The following is a 12004-nucleotide window of genomic DNA, read 5'->3' on the forward strand; positions in this document are numbered from 1 at the left end:
GACAGTGAGAGTCCCTTGGACTGCAAGGAGATCTAACCAGTCCATTCTGAAGGAGATCAGCCCTGGGATTTCTTTGGAAGGAATGATGCTAAAGCTGAAACTCCAGTACTTTGGCCACCTCACGCGAAGAGTTGATTCATTGGAAAAGACCCTGATGCTGGGAGGGACTGGGGGCAGGAGGAGAAGGGGACGACAGAGGATGAGATGGCTGGATGGCATCACTGACTCGATGGACATGAGTCTGAGTGAACTCCGGGAGTTGGTGATGGACAGGGAGGCCTGGTGTGCTGCGATTCATGGGGTTGAAAAGAGTCGGACATGACTGAGCGACTGATCTGATCTGAAGAGTATTATATGTAAGATTATAAATAACCACCTGTACATACATACAAATCTTCCTCCCTAAATATCAGGAGAAACTAAGACCTCCCCAAATACAAAGAGCTAAAAACTCATCAGACTGCACTCTTAGAATCAGTGAACGTAATATGAATTGTATCTCTAAAAAGCTGTTCAAAAATGCGGAAAAAAAAAAAGAGAACCACATAATGAAAGCTTTTAGAAACTATGAAAACAAAATAGGAAATAAAATAATATGACTGAATTAAAATCAGATATCTTTAAATAAGCTTAACTTGCCTGTCAAAGAAAAAAAAAAGTTTTCAGTTGGTTCACAGAGAAAATCTCAACTCTATGTTGTTTGCAAGAGATACACCTAAAACTAAGTGATTCAGAAAGATTGATATAAAAGGATCTACTAAGTTTCTTTCTTAATTCCAGCTTCTTATAAATGATCCTCACTCTTTCCAACTCAATAAGCATGGTAGTCTGCTAACAAAGTGACCAGCTTTTGATGGTATTTTACAGAACGCTTTCATTTACATTGATGCTGTCTCCATTAAATATGTCTGTAACTTGGTGAGGCCAGCTATATTGTTACTCTTACAGAAAGGGGCTCCTAGGACTAGATCTTTTATATATTATACCCTTAATTTCCATAACATCACTCTGAATTAAGTATCATTATCTGAGTTTGTTTCATTTGTGGCCAGAATGGTTAAGTAATCTGCTGATTTACACACAAAATAAGCAACAAAGCTGAGACCCCAGATCAGGTATGTCTGACCCCAGAGCTTGTCGGTTTTCCAGCGTGTTCCTAATTGTGATGTCATGAAAGGTTGGGACTGGGAGGGTATGAAGCACTTGAACAGAACCATCGACCCTTAAACACATTTTATACTTCATAAAGTGAAAAAAAAGTGAAAGTGTTAGTCTCTCAGTCATGTCCAACTCTTTGTGACCCCGTGGACTGTAGCCCACCAGGCTACATGGAAATCCTATGTCCATGGAATTCTCCAGGCAAGAATACTGGAGTGGGTTGCCATTCCCTTCTCCAGGGGATCTTCCTGACCCAGTCATCAAACCCAGGTCTCCTGCAGTGCAGGCAGATTCTTTACTGTCTGAGGCACCAGGGAAGCCCAGATGTGGGTGAACAGTAAAAGTCATGCTGATAATTTAAAGTTCTTCTTTATGTAAAATAGTGTTAAATAGCAAATAGTATGAGGGAAACTGTGGCGGGAAAAAATCAGTTTTTGTATTTTCAGTGTCACTTTTGTCCTGCTTTTTGAACAAGAGGCCCTGCATGTTCATTTTGTGCCAGGTCCAAATCCAAAAATTATGTAACTGGCCCTGAATGAAATACACACACACAAACATACACACACACACACACACAAACACACACACACAAATATGTAAACATGACCTTTTGACAATCAGCCGTCCAGTTTGCCAATCCGTTTACACTGTAAATATTTGCAGATTTGGAAATTTCAGTAACATCTTCAACTTTAAAGAAATGCCAGTCCCCAGTTCTCATCATATCAGCTCAGTTCCATGGTCACACAGCAGCACGTTTTCCTTTGCCACTGGCTGGCTCTGAGGCCGTGTCCATCACCCCAGGTGTGGCAGGCCCGTCGTGTTTCACTGAGGTGGCATCTCAGTTGCTGTGTGTTGACCTTGCCCAGAAGAGGTGAGAGTCTTGAAGGCTCACCAGCACAAGTAAAAAAAAAAAAGTCAGTAGGTGAGATAGGTTAATAAATGGCCTCTCCAAAAACAGGTTCTAATTCCTGGAATTTGTAGATGTTAACGTGGCTTCCCTGGTGGCTCAGCGGTAAAGAATCTGCCTGCTAATGCCGTGTCGTGGGTTTTACCCTCGGGTTGGGAAGATCCCCTGGAGAAGGGAATGGCAGCCCTCTCCAGTGTTCTTGCTTAGGAAATCCCATGAACAGAGGAGTCTGGCAGGCTATACTCCATGGCGTCCCAAAAGAGTTAGACACGACTTAGTGACAACATTTTGGAAGAACATAGTTTTTATAAAGAACATACTTTTATAAATGTATTTTATGATTAATTTTGAGATTGTGGGATTTATATAATCATTAGAAAGAACTGTGTATAATGAACCATGTAACAAAATGACACTCTCACATTACTCATTTACAATCTGGCTTCTGCCAAACTCACTTTCTTCTGTGCACTTCTGTACATGCAGTTTTCTCCCTGCCTGGCACGTCGATTTGTGCCTTAGGGAAGCTGGTTAATCTGCATTTGGGAGTGTTTTGTACTCTTGTTACTTTCATGCTGTTTACCCAGTGTTTTCTTTTTTTTCAAGAAATAGATTTAAACAATATAGTGTGAGCAATATTTGAGGATGATAGGTCTGTATAGATATTTGAATTTCATATGAATAATAGATTTTGTATCATTTGAAATATAAAACATAAAAGAAACAGAAAAGCATATGGCCTTAAGATAATGTGATATACAAAAGTTACATTATTAGTGTTTAGAATGGTATGCTTGCCAGTTAGCTTCCTCTTCTCTTCCCTCTCCTGCCTTTTAGCAGACCTAAAATGTATATGTTAGTACAAAGGGCCTAAAGTAGCCAAAACAACTTTGAAAATGCGGAACAAAATTGGAGGACTTCAGTTCAGCTTAGTTTAGTCGCTCAGTCGTGTCTGACTCTTTTCGACCCCATGAACCGCAGCACGCCAGGCCTCCCTGTCGATCACCAACTCCTGGAGTTTACCCAAACTCATGTCCATTGAGTCAGTGATGCCATCCAACCATCTCATCCTCTGTTGTCCCCTTCTCCTCCTGCCTTTGATCTTTCCCGGCAGCAGGGTCTTTTCTAATGAGTCAGCTCTTTGCATCAAGTGACTGAAGTATTGGAGCTTCGGCTTCAACATCGGTCCTTCCAATGAATACTCAGGACTGATCTCCCTTAGGATGGACTGGTTGGATCTCCTTGCACTCTAAGGGACTCTCAAGAGTCTTCTCCAACACCACAGTTCAAAAGCATCAATTCTTCTGTGCTCAGCTTTCTTTATAGTCCAATTCTCACACCCATACATGACTACTGGAAAAACCATAGCCTTGACTAGATGGACCTTTGTTGACAAAGTAATGTCTCTGTTTTTTAATATGCTATCTAGGTTGGTCATAACTTTCCTTCCAAGCAGTAAGCGTCTTTCAATTTCATGGCTGCAATCACCATCTGCAGTGATTTTGGAACTCAAAAAATAAAGTCTGACACTGTTTCCACTGTTTCCCCATCTATTTGCCATGAAGTGATGAGACCGGATGCCATGATCTTAGTTTTCTGAATGTTGAGCTTTAAGCCAACTTTTTCACTCTCCTCTTTCACTTTCATCAAGAGGCTCTTTAGTTCTTCACTTTCTGCCATAAGGGTAGTGTCATCTGCATTTCTGAGGTTATTGATATTTCTCCCGGCAGTCTTGATTCCAGCTTGTGCTTCTTCCAGCCCAGCGTTTCTCATGATGTACTCTGCATATAAGTTAAATAAACAGGGTGACAATATACAGCCTTGACGCACTCCTTTTCCTATTTGGAACCAGTTTGTTCTTCCATGTCCAGTTCTAACTGTTGCTTCCTGACCTGCATACAGGTTTCTCAAGAGGCATGTCAGGTGGTCTGGTATTCCCATCTCTTTCAGAATTTTCCACAGTTTATTGTGATCCACACAGTCAAAGGCTTTGGCATAGTCAATAAAGCAGAAATAGATGTTTTTCTGGAACTCTCTTGCTTTTTCAATGATCCAGCAGATGTTGGCAATTTGATCTCTGGTTCCTCTTCCTTTTCTAAAACCAGCTTGAACATCTGGAAGTTAACAGTTCACATATTGCTGAAGCCTGACTTGGAGAATTTTGAGCATTACTTTACTAGTGTGTGAGATGAGTGCAATTGTGCGGTATTTTGAGCATTCTTTGGAGGACTTACACTACCAAATTTCAAAACTTATTTTCTAAAGCTACAGTAATCAAGGGAGTGTGGGATTAGCTTAAGAACAGAAACATAGACCAAGGCAAAAGAAGGGCAGGTCCAGAAACAACCCCTTACATTTATGATCCATTGATTCTTGATGAAAGCTCCACAGCAATTCAATGGAAAAAACAATGGTCTTTTTAACAGTTGGCAGGGAAACGGCAGCCCACTCCAGTGCTCTTGCCTGGAGAATCCCGTGGACAGAGGAGTCTGACAGGCTGTAGTCCTTGGGGTCGCAAAGAGTCGGACATGACTGAGCACCCACACACATTGTGACAATTGGATATCCATATGGAAAAAAAAATAAACCTCAACCTTTACCTCACACCATACAGTAACATTAACTCAAATGGATCATTGACCTTAATGTAAGAACTATAAAAAACTTACAGAAGAGTCATAATAGCAAGTTTTTGCAATCTTGGCAAAGGAAAAGGATATGAATAGCTGTGACAATGAAAGTATGATCTTTTAAAACAAAATTGATAAATTGGCTTCATCAAAATTTGAAACTTTGGCATTTCAAAAGACATTAAAAGATTTAAAAGGTATGCAGTTGACTTGGGAGAAATATTTGCAAATCATATTTCTAATAAAGGACTTATATTCTGAATATATAAAGGACTCACAACTCAATAATGTCAGAATATATAAAGGACTCACAACTCAATAATGAGACCAACACACAATTTAAAAATGGCAAAAATTCAAATAGACATTCCCCCAAAGGATATATACAAATCACTATTAAGTGCATGAAAAAGTGCTCAATCTTACTAGTTATTAGGAAAGTGGTCATTAAAACTCCACCCGCATACCCCTAAAGTGAAACCTGCCTGTCACCCTCGTTATCAGTGATGTGTTGGCAAATATTAACAATCAGGGGAAAACAGCCCTAATGAACAGCATATGCCAGTGTCCTTGGTGTAAATGCTCTCACCATGGCTGATCCCAAGCCACCCACATGTGGTCTGAAAGTGGAATTGGGAAGAAGTGTTTGCAGTCAGCTCCTGGATCAGGGTGGAGCTCCAGGGCACCTCTGCTCCTTACACACCAGACATCACTAGCCTCTTGGTTCAGAGGAAGGCCCACTAATCCATCTGCCCAACCGCAGGGCAACTCTTCTCAGCTGCCTAGAAAGGTCCACACTTTCCTCCATTCTTTAAAGGAACAAATAATTAAAGGCTCACTAGGCATGGGAGGAAACACAGCAACTTAGAAGGGACAAGCCCTGGTTGGGTGCATGAGACTCTGGAGGAGAGCTGAGATAATTTAAGTCTGAGAAAGGGATTTTATCCTGAAATTCCCATTTGGATCCTCACAGAGACTCAAGAAGGTGCTCCATCTTTTAAAAAAAAAAAAACAATAAGGAGCTCTTAGAAATTAAAAATGTTTGTCACTAAATAAAATTTCAACAAATGAAAAATAAAGAAATATCCCATAATGCCAAGAGACAGACAATGTGGATAAAAGAAAAGAGAGGATAAGGACACCTGATCCTAACATCTAACGGTTTTTGAGAAAAGGAGAAGCAATGAATGGAGAGGAGGAAATAACATAAGACATGATAGAAGAAAATCTCCCAGGGCTCGAGACACCTCCCAGTTAAAAATACTCAGGAAAATGAATGATTAAAAAAACCCATCACCTCTAGACACATTCTCATGAGAAGAGTAAAAACACAGTTTCCAAAGGGAAGCCTATAGTGAAAAAATGGGCTCTCCAGCAACCTGATACTAGAAGATAAGAGGCAATGTCTGTAATTCTGCAGAAAATTGAATTCCAACAAAGTTTATTCAAGTGCTCCATGGTGGCTCAGATGGTAAAGATTCTGCCTGCAGTGCAGGAGAGCTGGGTTCCATCCCTGGGTCGAGGAGATCCCGTGGAGGAGGGCAAGGCAATCCACTCCAATATTCTTGCCTGGAGAATCCCCATGGACAGAGGAGCCTGGAGGGCTGTAGTCCATAGGGTCACAAACAGCCGGACACGATTGAAGCAACTTAGCGCGCGCGCGCGCACACACACACACACACACACACACACACACACACTTATTCTAGCAGTAAGAACAAGCTAAAGGCAATTATGAAAAAGAAAAGTGATTCAACAGTTGATGTAAAGCAAACGAAAACATGCCGCAAATGGAACGATTGGTGGGGCTTAGAAAAGAAACCAACATCTGGGACATCCTCCTTGGTACAGGAGTGTAACAGTGAAACCATGGAGTAAATGTGATCAGAAAGGGTATTAATACCGGGAAAATAGAGTCTATTGTTTGGCTCTACAGCGAACATTTACAATTTTTATTTTTTTATAATTTTTTCAGCTTTTTACTTCTTTTATTTTTGGCTGTGCTGGGTATTCACTGCTGCAAGCAGGCTTTTCTTCATTGTGGTGAGTGGGGGCTACTCTCTAATTGTGGTGCGCGGTCTTCTCGTTTCGGTGGCTTCTCCTGTCGCGGAGCATGGGGCTCCAGAGCACGTGGACTCAGTAGTTGTGGTTCATAGGCTTAGTTTCCCCTGGGCATGTGGGATCTTCCCGGACCAGGGGTTAAACCTGTGTCCCCTGCATTAGCAGGCAGATCCTTAACCACTGGACCACCAGGCAAGTCCCTTAAAGTGAATTTTTCAATGGCTGCAAGAATTTCCTTGTAAAGAGGCACCATGATCAAGTCATTCCCTTTTATTTGGTCCTTTAGGTTTGGTTTCTTGTTTGAGGCTATTTTAACAACACTGCAATAAACACTCAATAAACACTTTGGTACAGAAATATTTGTATCTCTCCAGTGAGAGGGTGGCTTGACAAATAATCCAGGCCTGGACTAGATGCTGGATTCTACCCTAGAAGCCCCAGAATGGACCCAGCTTTGCTAACACCTTGATTTAGCCTCACCAGACCTTTTTTGGACTTCTGACCTCCAAAACTGTAATAAATGTGTATTATTCTGTGCCACTAAGCTTGAGGTAATTTGTTACAACAGCAATAGGAAACTAATACATTGCTTTAAAAAAAAACTAATATTTACTTTTGCTAGTAATTTAGATTTGAGTGGTATAAAATCTGAAAGATAAATGATATGTTATAAAAATTTAAATATATATATATAAATATATATAAATAAATATAAAAATATATTTATTCACAGTGAATTCCCAAGTCTCCATCATCTATACTGTTTTAGATTTATAGTAATTTACTAAAGGAGGTCATTGGATAAATGGACTTTGACAAATTCTGATATTTGCATAATTGAACATGAAGTGAATAAATGCGGCACTTGTGTCTTACTTGTGTCAGATGATAAACAAGTTGTAATATTATTGGTACAGAAATCAATAATGCGTAAGGCATAACCATTTTTGTCTGGCAATTAGGGATGATTTCGGAAAGTGAGTTCTAATGAGGGTTTTTTGTTTTTGTTTTTAATTAAAAGACAAGAGCAGTGAAGAGAGCACACTGGAAGTTATAAGGATCTCTGCTTCCTTTTTTTATTTTGATATATGTCCCAGGGATTCTGTATAATTAATTGGAAGAAGTTTCTCCAAAATGCATTTTTCTAACACTTTCTGAAGCAGTAATATTTCAGATAAGGAAAATGAAAGTGAAAGTCGCTCAGTTGTATCCCACTTTTTACGACCCCGTGGACTGTAGTCCATGTAATTCTCGAGGCCAGAATACTGGAGTGGGTAGCCTTTCCCTTCTCCAGGGGATCTTCCCAACCCAGGGACTGAACCCAGGTCTCCTAAATTGCAGGTGGATTCTTTACCACTGAGCTATGAGGGCAAAGCTTCCGTCTAGATGGACAGTGTTTGTAATTCCTTGTATCCCCATCACCTGAAACTGTTTCTTGTTCTTTGGTGTGTAAGGAAGGTCAACTTTATTTGAGGGTAACAGTTATAGTCTTTAATTATGTACGTTGGCCTCTCAACAGATGGAGGTGAAGAATTATTTGATAGCTTTTATTTCTCATATAATTTTTTATATTAAGAATAATTAGGTTCTTTGGTTGGTTTCTTTCTTTTTTAAAAACACTCTTGTTTTGTATTGGGGTAGAGCCAATGAACAGTGTCATGATAGCTCCGGGTGAACAGCAAAGGGCCTCAGCCGTGCGCATACACGTATCCATTCTCCCCGGTCGGTTTCTTGCTCCGTGTGAAGGAGGACAGGGATATGTCGGTGATGACAGAGATTAGACTCTGCAGCACCCCCCCAGATAAGTGCCCCCCATTTTTCGTTTCTCTCTTCGCTGGCCTACAGGGAACACCAGGGTAAGGTCATGTATCCTTGTCTCCCCCAGATCCCCCTTGATTTCCCATAACTTTCGGCCCAGTGACTGGTAGGCCAGGCCATGTTGTGAGGATGAAAGAGGAAACTCTGAGAGGCCGTGACTCGGGCACCTCGGCCACCCCACCCAGCGCCCTGGGGCAGCCAGTCCTGTGTGTGGGAGGCGGCCCGTGTGCTGCAGGTTCCTGAATACGGGGAAGAAACTCATGCCTCTAGAAACTTCTTCTCTCAATTTCACAACTAGAGTTTATTTTAAATAGACGGCTCCTCCCCTCTTCTGTTAAAATGCAGATATTCTGAGAAAAAAGTAGCATTTTAAGGTTTCAGGGACATTTATTTCATCATGTGGGTGAGTTACCAGATTCCTTCCTGAAAGTAGATTTTGATTCCTTTTCTGAGAGGGATTATGAAGACGTCTTAGAAACTATATATGTGTGTGTGTATACATATATATGTTACATATATAAAACATATATCTTATAAATTATATATAACATATGTGCCTGTATATATGTGTACATATGTACACACATATGCTCACACATGTATTTTTCAAATGTATACACATTGTTTTAACATGGTACAAGATTGATCCATGTCATTATAAGAATGAGCACGAACAACAAGTATTTGTTGAGCACTTACTACACGCCAGACATTGTGCTTGTAGATGGGGACACAGACGAGCGAGAATAAGACCCCACGAGCACTCGTGGCAATGATTCAGCTCATGAACAACTACCTTCCAGCGGGGAAGAGGCTCTCTCTCCCCCACAATACACATAACACCACAGTTAGCCTCTACTTTGGAACCTTGTAAAGAAAATGAACCCAGCTGTAGAAGGCCAAGCTCCCATCTAACAGGAGAGCAAAAAGTCCCAGCGAGGGAAGGTGACTCACCCAAGGTCACCCAGGGTGATGCCACTGGGCCCTCAGTTCAGTTCAGTTCAGTTGCTCAGTCGTGTCCAACTCTTTGTGACCCCATGAACCGCAACACGCCAGGCCTCCCTGTCCATCACCACCACCCGGACTTTCCCCAAACTCATGTCCATCAAGTCGGTGATGCCATCCAACCATCTCATCCTCTGTCGCCCCCTTCTCCTCCTGCCTTCAATCTTTCCCAGCATCAGGGTCTTTTCCAGTGAGTCAGTTCTTCGCATCAGTTCGAATCCACTCTTGAATTCATGCAAATGCATAGCTCCCTGACCCAAGAAGATGCTGAGAAAGCAGTCTGGGCTGCTGCCATTGGCCTTTCTTCCTCACTGATACTGTGACAGCCTGAGCCCACCTCTAAGCCAGCATGAGGACTTGCCGAAAGCTTGCGTGTCCCCAGCTCTCCCTTCCACCCTCTACACGTTTCTCCCTCACAGACAAGGCCCCGCACCCTAAAATGTGGGTCCACCATTCCCTTGCTTTAAGAAAGAGTTTGATCAGCTATAAACGCACTTGGCTAGTCATTTAGAAGCTTTATAATGGGAGGCATGTTAAAGAAGAGGAAATCGTCTTGTTTTATTTGTATGTATTTCCCAATGAGGTGCTTCCGCAGGATGGGGTCCCAGAAGCCACATGGAAGGGACTTGGTCCAGCAGAAGTGACCTGGGCTGTGAGAGCAGACAGCTGGCTTGAAATGGTGCCATGCCGTGCTGGGGAAGAGCTCCGTCATTTGTCTAGTTCCTCACTGTATCACATCCATTTCCTAATATACAATGGGATTGCTCTGGTGGACACAGGGAGGGTTGTAAATGCTGTTTTGGGTTAACACAGAGCAGATCAGCAGGGTTGGTCTCTTCCATCCCCTGGAGTTTTGTTCTTCACTTCTACTTCTCCACCTCTAGGAAGAGCCTGCCTGGATTTCTCCCTACACTCCACAGCCTTCCGGTCAGCGTGGCCAGGGACATCGCTAAGACTCAGAAGAAGACAGAGACAGATGAACGGCTAAACAAAATGTAATGTGTACCCACAGTGGAATATTATTCAGCTTTTAAAAGGAAGGAAATTCTGACCCATGCTCCAACATGAATGGACCTTGAAGACATTATAACACATGTAAGAGGCACGGACAAATTTTGAATGATTCCAGCTATATAAGGTATCTTGAAGAGCCAAATTCATAGAGACAGAAAGTAGCATGGTGGGTGCTGGGGAGGTGAATAGGGAGTTAGTATTTCATGGGTACAGAGTTTCAGTTTGTTGTTCACTCAGTCGTGTCTGACTCTTTGCAACCCCGTAGACTGCAGCACACCAGGCTTCCCTGTCCTTCACCAGCTCCCAGAGTTTGCTCAAACTCATGTCCATTGAGCCGGTGATGCCATCCAACCATCTCACCCTCTGTCGTCCCCTTCTCCTCCTGCCCTCCATCACTCCCAGCATCAGGGTCTTTTCCAGTGAATTTCCATTTAGGAAGATGAAAAAGTTTTGGAGATGGACGATGAGGACGGTCGCACAACGGTGTATGTGTACTTAATACCACTTAATGTACGTTTAATAGTTAAGAAGGTTAGTTTTGTGTATATTTTACACGATTTTTAAAAAAAGAACAGAAACTCGCCTTCCTTTTCCCTTTTAATGTTCCTTTCAGTGCTGGCAGAGTACAAAACCCCTCCTCAAGTCAGAGGAGTAAACAGAAAAAAAGATCTGGAGCTCCTAGCTGTATTACTATTTTTGGTTTTGTTATTCTTAAAGGAAGGAACTATAGAGTTCTCCAGAAGTGCTTTCCACAGCTCACAGGCCAGGTAAAAGCCACACATCTGCAGCACGCACAGACATTGAACTGACCAACCTTCCGCCCATTTTTGCAGACGTGGTGCTTACCCAGCGCAGTACTGCTTTCCGAAGTGGTGTCCCCGGACCGTCCGCCTCACCTTTAGCATGTGTTAGAAATGCAGATTCTCGGGCCCCACCCCGGTCTACTGAGTCAGCAAATCCAGGTGAGGCCGGGGACCCTGCATTTCATGAGCCCTCCTCCTTGGCTAAGATGTACACTCAAGACAAGGCATCCCGGCCCAGATTTCCCTTCTGGAGGCCCCGGGGGCCGGGGCGGAGTCCAGGCGCGGGCCGCCGACAGGTGTCCCCCCTCTGGGGCTCAAGGGGCGCCGACCTCTGCCCCTGCCGTTCCACCTCGTCCAAGGGTGGAGCCCCGCCGCCCCGCCTGCACACCTCCAGCTGCACAGGTGCTGGGCAGGGCCTGGAAACCGAGTCACAGGAAGCAACACCTTAGCACGGATTCCTCCCACCTGGACTCCTGGCTCGCCAGTCGCAGGGAGCCTTCGGAGCCGCCAGCATGGGTAGGCGCCCAGGGCGGGCAGGGGTCCCGGGGAGCGGAGGGGAGCCCGGCGCAGGCGGGGCGCTGCGGAGGGGTTACCCCCGGGCCGGG

At 43.2% G+C, this 12004-nt stretch overlaps 2 protein-coding genes across 8 annotated transcripts in view; both read left to right on the forward strand.

The window, feature by feature from the left end:
- DOCK9 (dedicator of cytokinesis 9) overlaps positions 1–10547 on the forward strand; it is a 254190-nt gene extending 243643 nt beyond the window's left edge. For 3 of the 7 annotated variants that reach the window (XM_010831506.1, XM_010831502.1, XM_010831505.1), the window contains exon 55: positions 10467–10544. The gene's annotated coding sequence lies outside the window, so the exon portion shown is untranslated. Of the gene's footprint in view, positions 1–10466 lie in introns of all 7 variants that reach the window. The other 4 variants (XM_010831500.1, XM_010831501.1, XM_010831496.1 and 1 more) reach the window with 3 other exon arrangements.
- Positions 10548–10644: 97 nt separating this feature from the next.
- SLC15A1 (solute carrier family 15 (oligopeptide transporter), member 1) overlaps positions 10645–12004 on the forward strand; it is a 49782-nt gene continuing 48422 nt past the window's right edge. Inside the window, exons 1-2 of the mRNA XM_010831495.1 lie at positions 10645–10720; positions 11430–11915. Of these exons, the coding sequence (XP_010829797.1) occupies positions 11912–11915 (4 nt within the window). The 5' untranslated portion in view covers positions 10645–10720; positions 11430–11911. The remainder of the gene's footprint in view (positions 10721–11429; positions 11916–12004) is intronic.

This window comes from Bison bison, unplaced genomic scaffold (assembly GCF_000754665.1).
Source record: "Bison bison bison isolate TAMUID 2011002044 unplaced genomic scaffold, Bison_UMD1.0 scf7180017864527, whole genome shotgun sequence".
Classification (NCBI taxonomy): domain Eukaryota; kingdom Metazoa; phylum Chordata; class Mammalia; order Artiodactyla; family Bovidae; genus Bison; species Bison bison.